The following is a 10,390-nucleotide window of genomic DNA, read 5'->3' on the forward strand; positions in this document are numbered from 1 at the left end:
ACCTATTAATAGCCAAATCCGATCGTTATCCAACTAAATCTGGCCAAACAAGTTGAGATTTGATGTCGAAATCGTCGGATTCAACTAATAATGATTGAATTCAACCATTTGGTGGGAGTAAGGTTGGGAGATTCAAGAAAGGAAGTAGAAGGGGGTGAGATAACAAAATAGAAAAGAAAAGAAAAGAGAAAAATAATTTTGAACTTTTATTTTTTAAAAGAAAAATTTTCAAATTTTTTTTTTTAAATTTTTAAAAAATAACATTTAAAATTTTGTGAAAAAATAGAAAATTTATCTTTTTTTAAAAAAATCATTTTTAACTTTCAAAAGTAAATTTTATTTAATTTTGATTTTTAAATTTTCAAAAAATAAAATGTAAATTGTTAAGAAAAAAAGGAAAATGGAAAAAATTGAAAATTTTTTATTTTTAAATAAAAATTATTTTATAAAATTTATACTTTTATTTTTAAAATATACATTATTTTTTAAATATTTGCAATTTTAGTTTTAGAAAATAAAATGATTTTAGATATTTTCTTTTATTTCATTCTTTAAAATTATCTATTTTTATTTTTTTTAAAAAATGCTTTCTAATTTCTCTATATTTTTGAAATTATGATACCCGATAACCGCGTGTGCACAATGTAAGCAAAATGAGAAAATTTCCATGGATAATATTGCAAATTTTGTGACACATGTCGTCATTTGAGTAGTCATTAGTCATATCTTCATCTTTAATTAATGATGTCAACAAATGAACTAGATTGACATATGGAATGATAATACAGATACTACGTTGCATATTTTAGAAATATGGGTGCCACAATAAAAATTTTCTTAAAGTTCAAGAATCCAATATGATATTATTTAAATAAAAAATACCATTGACCTAACACTATTCTAGCTCAAATTGCATTTGTTCCCAATTAAACTAGCATTGCCATCTTTCATGGCAATCCCTTTCTTTTCAACTTGCTTAGTATTATCTGTTGCATTATCCTCTTCTTCATTTAACTTTAAAAGTGCCTCAAATTGAAATCCTATCTTATTAGTCCTTTGATTTTCACCTATCCCATGCAAATCGAGATTAACCTTGACTACTTTCCTTTGCCTATGGGATTGGGTAATCATCCGAAGATCAAAATCATCTTATGGCAACTCCATCAACTCTCCATTTACCATCCTCAATTCTTTCTCTTTGTTAGAATGTTAAGCATCATTAGAAACTCCATTGTCAGTAGGTATGCTTACTTGAAATGAACAAGTAAAACATATCATATTTAAACCTTCATATTGCATTTGTTGCCAATGACCATCAATGTTGATCTTTGGAACCAAAGGCTTATTCAAATCTAATTTAACATAAAAGCAATGGCGCATAATGAGTGTTAGGAACCACATTCAAAGCTTTGCCAATTATGTTCCCCATTAATATAAGAATTCTCTAATCTTAATACTCTATTGGAAGGTGAGGAAATTATACACACAAAAATCAAATATATTGATTCATAACTCAAATGAAATTCTAGTTGCCATCTCTTTACTATTAAATAATGCTTAAAGATAATCTAATGATTTTTTTTAAGAGATCAAAAAAGAGGAAACTTTCACCTAAATTAATCAACTTATAGTCACCTTTAGGTGTTGGCCTTGAATTGATCAAGAGTTTTGATTTGACAAAATAAAAATTTATCTAACTTGACAATTCAAATTCTCGAAATAAAACTTGGAAAGTGCAAGTTTTGATAGAAGGGATCGATCCCCTAAAGGAAAGGATCGATCGCCTCTTTACTAGATCGATCCCCTAGTAAAAGGGATCGATCCTATCTTTTTCCAAAACCAAAATTCTTCATGTTTTTCCAAAAACCAATCGATCCCCTCCCTATAAAGATCAATTGGCTAGGGTTTCAAATTGACTAGATCAATCCCCTCATTCAAGGGTTCGATCACTTTTTCATACATAAAGTTTTCATCATGCCATTTTTCAAAAAAGGGATCGATCCCCCTACATAGGGAATCGATCACCCAAGGTAAGGGATTGATCCCCTCTTAAAGGGATCGATCGATTGCTCAAACAGAATGCTCCCCAAGTCTGAAAATCTAAAAAAAAGATCGATCCCCCCATAAGAGATCGATCACCTAAAGAATGGATCGATCCCTTGGATGAAAGGATCGATCAGGTAAAGCCTTTCAAGCATAAAATTGTGCTTCCTCCAATGAGAGGATCGATCCTCTAAAGGTCAGAAACTCCCAACAGCTGTTTTTTGTCTAAAATTTCTGTAGGTTTGAAGCATTAAATGCATTCCAACGGCCTTCAACTTTTTCCTACCTATAAATCAAGCATTCAACTATAGACCAAGAGCAACTAAAGCCAAGAAAACTTATTGCTATCACCTACCAATTTACTCAAGCATTCAAAGCTGTTCCAAGTCAAAAAAGTGCAAAATTCATATAAGTTTTTCTCTATTTTCTTATCTAAACTGTTGTGTACTTCAAATTAGCAAACACCCAACCTTTGAGAGGTTCTCAGAGTTTGTAAAACACTTTAAAAATTTTGTATTTAGAGTTTGTAAGCTTAAGGGGGAGGATAACCCTTAAGAGTGTGTATTGTTGAGTTTACAAAGCTTTAAGAAGCTTGGTTGTAATCTTCAAATCATAGTGGATTGAACTCCTTGGCAAGAGAGGTTAAGGGAGAGGACGTAGGTGCCTAAGAAATGATCAAACCTTTATAAATCTCAGTGTTAAATTCTCTAACCCTATCTCTTTTTTACTTTCAATTATTGTGTTTAATTGTTTAGCAAAATTTGTGCTTATTGAATATTGTTTTTGAAAATTTCATTAAAACCAATTCACCCCTTCTTAGTTTATTCCAAATCTTTGAGCTAACAATTGGTATCAGAGCTAGTACTCTTTTTTGTATGTTTAACAACCCAAGAGTGATCCCAAAAATGGCTCAAAGAAATATGATAATCAATGTGGAAGAACCACCCTCAAGCTACAACAACTATAGTGGCCAACAAGAGATATGTCTCATGGCAAATAAAATAGTTGCAATATCTCTTGGAAGTGAAGGGCACTCAATTGTAAAGCCCCTTCTTTTTGCTGGTGACAACTACTCCTATTGGAAGACTAGGATGAGGCTATTCATTCAAGCTAATGACTATAAAGTTTGGAGGGTCATTGTAAATGGTCCTCAAATTCCAATGAAGATGGTGGATGGTAGGGAGGTGATCAAGCTAGAGAGTGAATGGGATGTCAATGACATAAAGATGGCTCAACTCAATGCCAAAACAATGCATACACTCTTTTGTGCATTAGGGACAAGTGAGTACAATAGAGTTTCCTTGTGTGAAAATGCAAAAAAAATTTGGGATAAGCTAGCTGTTACTCATAAAGGTACCAATCAAGTGAAGAAGATGAAAATTGGTATGCTCACTCACGATTATAAGCTATTCAAGATGAAACTAGATGAAAGCATTAGTGAGATGTCAAATCGCTTCACCGACATCATTAATGGTTTAAAGGCTCTTGGGAAGATTACTCAAATGTGGAAATAGTGAAGAAAATTCTCAACAGTTTACCAAGGAGCGGGAAGCCAAAATGACAACCATTGAAGAGTCCAAAGATCCTCACACACTATCTTTGGATAAACTAATGGGCTCTCTTATCACCTATGAAATGAAGATTAAAAAGGAACAAGAACTAATAAAAAAAGATGGCATTGCTCTCAAATCTACTTTTCAAGAAGATGAAAAAAATTTTGGAAAAGAGAAAGATGATAAAGATGAAAAAATGGCCATGTTTGCAAAGAAATTCAAGAGGTTCATAAGGATGAACAAGTTCTCAAGTAGAAAAGATCACAAAGGGAGATGAGTAAAGAGAAATCAAGTAGAAAACAAAGGGATCAAATTATTTGGTATGAATGCAACAAACCAGGTCACATTAAACTTGATTGTCCTTTGTGAAAAAAGCAAAACATGATGAAGCCAAAGAAGAAAGCTATGGCAGCAACATGGAGTGATAGTGACTTCTCTAATGATGAATCAAATGAAGGGGAAGTAGCAAATCTATATCTCATGGCTCTTGATGAGTCCAAGGTAATCTCTAATCCATGTGATTTAAATTCATACACATTTGATGAACTACAAAATGCCTATGATGAATTAGCCATAGAATTTGAGAATATGAGCATGAAATATAAGAAAATGGTCTCTAAATTGAAACTGGAAAATGAATCATTGACTAAAACAAAAGAAGACTTAGAAAAGGAAATTGAGCTCTTAAAGTTGAATGTCAATGACTTGACTAAGAAAAATGAAAATTTGCATAATTCATTTTCTAGATTTTATATGGGACATCAAAAGCTCAATGACATGCTTGAAACACAAATTGCTTTCTTTGATAAAGATGGACTAGGTTATAATGGTGGCAACAAAGAAACTCATTTGAAGAATTTCCTTGTTAAGCCAAATGATTCATCTAGCATATGTGCACATTGTCATAAATTGGGTCATTCAATGCAATATTGTTCCTTAAAGAAAATCATTTATAGAGGCAAGCACATTAGGAGAGTGTGGATTCTAAAGGAGTTAGCACATCTCAAGATGAGATTACTAAAATGAAGTGGATTCCAAAAGGCACAAAAATTGTTAGTGCTAACACTCAAGGACCCAAGAAAATTTGGGTACCCAAAATAAAAATTTAATTATGTTTTTATAGGTGGATGAGCATTGCTACAAAGCCAATTCAAGCAAGAACAATCCATGGTACCTTGATAATGGATGCTCAAAACACATGGCCGGGGATAAAACTCTTTTTAAAGACTTAAAAGCTAAAAGTGGAGGAGATGTTACATTTGGTGATAACTTAAAAAGCCAAATTAAAGGGATTGGCTCAATTGGTAACAATTCCTCTACTACTATTGAAAATGTTTTACTTGTAAAAGGTCTCAAGCATAATTTACTTAGCATTAGTCAATTATGTGATAAAGGATTTAGGGTTGCATTTGAATCCATGTGCTATCAAGTAATTGATATCAAAACTAACAAACTTGTTTTTGTTGGACATCGTCAAGTGCATCTAGATGACCTATCCTCTAAAAATGTTTGTTTTATGGCTTAAAAAGAAAATGAGGGTTGGATTCGGCATAGAAGGCTTAGACATGCAAGTATGCATGTAATTTCAAAACTTTCTCAAAATGATTTGGTTGTTGGTTTGCCAAATTTGAAATATGAAAATGATAAGGTTTGTGATGCATGTGCTCAAGGAAAATATAAAAGAATTTCTTTCAAACCTAAGAATTGCATTTCAACTGCTAGACCTCTTCAACTACTTCATATTGATCTTTTTGGCCCTACTAGAACAATGAGTCTTGGTGGAAAATAATATGGGTTTGTTATTATTGATGGTTTTACTAGATTCACATGGGTTCTCTTTTTGCATTCAAAGAATGAGGCTTTGGAAAAATTCATCACTTTTAGCAAAGAAATACAAAATGAAAAAGGTTATTCAATTACTAGTATTAGAAGTGATCATGGAAAGGAATTTGAAAATCTTGGCTTTAATGTATTTTGTAGTGAAAATGGTATTAGCCGTAATTTTTCTACTTTTAGAACTCCTCAACAAAATGGGGTAGTAGAAAAGAGAAATAAAACCTTAGAAGAAATGGCTACAACCATGCTTTGTGAAAATAATTTACCTAGATATTTTTGGGTGGAAGCCATAAATACTTCTTGTTATATCATCAATAGAGCTCTGATTAGGCCAATTTTGAAGAAAACTCCCAATGAACTTTTTAAAGCAAAAAGGCCTAACATAAGTTATTTTCATTCTTTTGGTTTCAAGTGTTTTATTTTGAATAATGGAAAAGATGATCTTGGTAAATTTGATGCAAAAAGTGATGAAAGAATTTTCCTAGGATATTCTTTGAATTCAAAAGCTTATAGAGTTTTTAATAAAAGAACATTAGTGGTTGAAGAATCTATACATGTTATTTTTTATGAGCCTAACCCACCTCCGAGAAAGGTGTTTCTTAATGATGATGATATAGGTATACTTCAAGAATGGATCAATGATGCACCTCATGACATTGAGAAGAATAATCAAAAGGAAGATGATGAGTTTGTAGAGGAACCAAAACACATAAAGAGAGCCAAATCACCCTAGAGAAAGGAGGTATGTCAAAGATAATGAAATTATTGGTGATCCAACTTAAGGGGTAAGAACTAGATCCTCTTATAATGTATGTAATTATGTTGCTTTCCTATCTCATATTGAACCCAAAAATATAGATGAAGCCTTAGGAGATGATCATTGGATTTTGGCCATGCAAGAGGAATTCAGTCAATTTGAGAAAAGCCAAGTATGGAATCTTGTACCTAAGCCTAGTGATCATCCTACTATAGGCACAAAATGGGCTTTTAGGAATCAAATGGATGAGCATGGGAATGTTATTAGGAATAAAGCTAGATTGGTAGCTCAAGAGTATAGTCAAGAAGAGGGAATTGATTATGATGAAACCTATGCTCCGATTGCAAGGTTAGAGGCCATAAGAATGTTGCTTCTATTTGCATGTTTTAAAATTTTCAAGCTTTTTCAAATGGATGTCAAGAGTGCATTTTTTAATGGTTTTATAAATGAAAAAGTGTATGTAGAGTAACCTCCCAGTTTTGAAAATCCAAAATTTCCAAATCATGTTTACAAATTGACAAAAACATTATATGGTTTAAAACAAGCTCCTAAAGCTTGGTATGAAAGATTGTCAAATTTTTTGGTAGAAAATGGTTTTAATAGAGGGAAGGTTGATACTACACTTTTTTATTAAAACAAAAGGAAAAGGCATTCTCATAGTACAAATTTATGTTGATGATATTATATTCGGTGCTACTAATGAAATTCTTTGTCAAGAATTTGCTAAGATTATGCAAGGTGAACTTGAAATGAGCATAATGGGAGAACTCACATTCTTCTTAGGACTACAAGTAAAGCAAACAAAAGATGGCACCTTCATCAATCAAGCCAAATACATCAAGGATTTCCTTACAAGGTTTGGATTGAAAGAATCAAAGCCTTGCTTAACACCAATGAGCATTTCAACAAAACTTAACAATGATGAATGAGGTAAATATGTTGACTCTAAACTTTATAGGTCTATGATTGGTTCATTGCTATATCTTACTGCTAGTAGACCAGATATTATGTTTAGTGTATGTTTATATGCTAGATTTCAATCTTCACCTAGAGAATCACATTTATCTATTGTCAAAAAAAAATTTAGGTACCTTAAAGACACCCTTAATTTAGGATTATGGTATCCAAAAGGCTCATCTTTTGCTTTACACACCTATTGATGTATATTTTGGTGGATGCAAAATAGATAGAAAAAGCATATATGGTACTTGTCAATTGTTTGAAAATATGCTCATATCATGGTTTTCCAAGAAACAAAATAATGTTGCTCAATCTACAACCGAAGCCTAATATGTGGCAACCGAAAGTTGTTATGCTCAAGTTTTATGGATTAAGTAACAATTGAAGGATTTTGGAATAACCATGGATCATATTCCCATTAAATGTGACAATACTAGTGCCATCAATCTCACTAAAAATCCAATTCAACACTCTAGAACCAAACATATTGAAATTAGGCATCATTTTATTAGAGATCATGTTCAAAGGGGTGATACTGTCCTTGAATATGTTGATACCTTGCATCAACTAGCTGATATCTTCACAAAACCTCTTGATAAGGATAGATTTTATGCAATTAGAGGTGAACTTGGCATGATGAATGTTTTTTGAAATGAATTTCTTGATGTTATGATGAATAGTGCACTCTTGATTGATCAAATGTGTGTTTATCTAAATTTTTCTATGATTTGTGCATGATTGTATGCTTGAATGATCATATTGCATGGTTTTTAAATCTTTTAATTAAAAAAAATGCTACAGCAAAAACCAATCAATCCCTTTTGGAATGGATCAATTGGTTTTTCACCCCATAGCCAAATTAAAAGGAAAACAGAGGGAATTGATCGATCCCCTTTGGACAGGATTGATGGGATGTGTAGGCAGTAGCCAATTTTAGTTCAACCCATGTATGATCAATTGATCTCCTTGGGACAGGATTAATTGGGTATTCAACTAGTAGCTACAAAAAGTTTGAAACGTGCAAAACTAATTGATCGTTTTTTAAACCGATAGATCGATTCCATGCAACGAACCATAACTGATCAATCACCTACTTCAACCGATCGATCAAGTCATAACTTTTAGGCATGATAAAGTTAGGTCTTCTCCTAGTTGACCGATCATTTCAGCTTTCCTCTTTTGTTCATCTTCTTTCTAAACTCATCCTCTCCAAACCTTAAACACTCCCACTCATTTCTCACCCAAAATTGATCCTTTTTAGCAACATCTCTTGCAAATTTCCTCACTCCAACTTGATTTCTTATCAAAATTCCTCCATGAAACCCATCAAATTCCATAAAAATTCATACCCATCTTGATTTCACTCCAACATGGCACCAAAAACCAAAGTCACCGCCAGTAAAAGAAACCCCCAAGAGAGGCTTCAAGCTTAACAATGAAGCCATCCTTCAATCAAAATTTCAACAATCTAGATGTAAAAGATCGATATGAGATGCATTTTGCATACTGTGAAGTAAAGCCTGGGAAGGTAATCTCATTAACATTCCTTCAATCCATAGAGTTTCCCTATTTGCATGCTTTTGAGCAATTTGGTTGGTTACATTATTTATGCATGGAAGGTCTACTATTTGAGAATTTAGTAAGAGTTTTCTATAGTAATGCTAGCTGTGTCCAAATTAAAGGAATAAATTGGCATTACCTTAATAGATTTAGAACTTATGTGATGGGAAAGGAAATATTAGTTACAAAAGAAGTGCTAGCTAAAGCTTTTCAGTTAGATGATGAGAGGGAAACAAGCACTAGATGTGATGTGGTGCCACTTGCTCAAGACATCTTTAGCAATCACAATCTACAAGTTGCTTCCACCTAAGCCTCTAGGTTATCCATGCATGATAGGTTGCTGCACCTCATTGTTATTCATGTTTTAGCACCTTTTAGGACACAATACTCCACCATTAGGATGCAAGATTATTGGTGGATGTATAAGATCAAGTATGGACAGAAACCAAATTTGGTGCACTTCATTTTTCATGATATGATGAGGATAGTTCAAAATAGAGATTATACCTTAGTATATGGGCTTGCTATAAGTAATCTTTTGAGGCATTTGGAGGTGAACACTAGAGGAGACAAGCAGATGGTATTCAATGACTCATTTAGTATTCTAGGGGCTTCTACACTGCATAGCATGGGATATGTTCAAAATGCAGTTGGATTATGGGTTTAAAAAAGTGATATTAGGGCTGCACAAGAAGAGAAAGAAGAGTAAGAACTATTAGATATGCCTATACCTCAAGATGAACCCTCTACCACCATTCAACACTCAAGGTGCCTTAGAGATGCCTTTACTTTAGATGAACAACTTGCCTTTAATGGTTGGCAATATGAACACTAAATTGGAAACTATAAAAGGAACTCAGAATGAGCTGATAGCACAAGTTTGCCATCTTTGAGCTGACATTAAGCAAATGAGGTCCACACCTCCGCATATGGGGCAACCTTCTTTTCACTCTCCTCATCCTCATCAGTCTCCCCATTCTCCACCTCCACCTCAACGGACTATACTAGTGCCATCTCTTATGTTTTCCCACATCTTTGTATTTTGTAAATCTTTGTTTGCAAACTTTGCATTATGGTTTGTAACCTTTGGTACTTGATATTTATATTAATGCAGTTTCTCTTTCATTCTCATGTTGCTTATGGTATTGTGGCATTTGATGTGTTATTTGATGATTGATATAAACTTGAGTGGCCTTGAATTGATTGTACCCTCATTTTTATATACTTCATCCTTTTTGCTATGACAAAAAGAGGGAGAAATATTGGTATACCATTGCCTTGATAATGCTTTGATGATCCAAATACTTTGATGTTTTTGGTGATATTGGTTTTGCCTAGTTACCTTAAAACTTATGCTTAAATTCAAGGAAGCTTGTTTTTCAAAAGGAAAAATGTTTTTCATGCAAATTTTTCATTTGGTTTTGTCATATCAAAAATTGATCAAGAGTTTTGATTTGACAAAACAATTTTTTGTCTGACGTGAATCAATCTTTTCTAAGCTTAAATTGAACATTTTTCCACCCTTCTATCTTGCCAAAATACATTTAAGAAGCAAAACAAGTCAAATTCTTAGAATAAAACCTGGAAAGTGCAAGTTTTGATAGAAAAGATTGATCCCTAAGGAAAAGGATCGATCCTCTCTTTACCAAATCGAACCCCTAGTAAAAGGGATCGGTCCTGT

The 10,390-nt window shown here is 33.0% G+C and overlaps 1 protein-coding gene across 1 annotated transcript; it reads left to right on the forward strand.

The window, feature by feature from the left end:
* Positions 1–2,948: 2,948 nt before the first annotated feature.
* LOC149513193 (uncharacterized) lies at positions 2,949–3,557 on the forward strand. The gene has a single exon (XM_089749340.1). The coding sequence runs from the start codon at positions 2,949–2,951 to the stop codon at positions 3,555–3,557; it is 609 nt and encodes a 202-aa protein (XP_089605466.1).
* Positions 3,558–10,390: the final 6,833 nt, after the last annotated feature.

The sequence above is a fragment of the Durio zibethinus genome, chromosome 20 (genome assembly GCF_047325235.1).
Source record: "Durio zibethinus cultivar Kanyao isolate XHJ-2024 chromosome 20, ASM4732523v1, whole genome shotgun sequence".
Classification (NCBI taxonomy): Eukaryota; Viridiplantae; Streptophyta; class Magnoliopsida; order Malvales; family Malvaceae; genus Durio; species Durio zibethinus.

Bases quoted from the DNA above. Each gene is read 5' to 3' on its own strand.
- LOC149513193 (XM_089749340.1), top strand. From the start codon at position 2,949: ATGGCTCAAAGAAATATGATAATCAATGTGGAAGAACCACCCTCAAGC.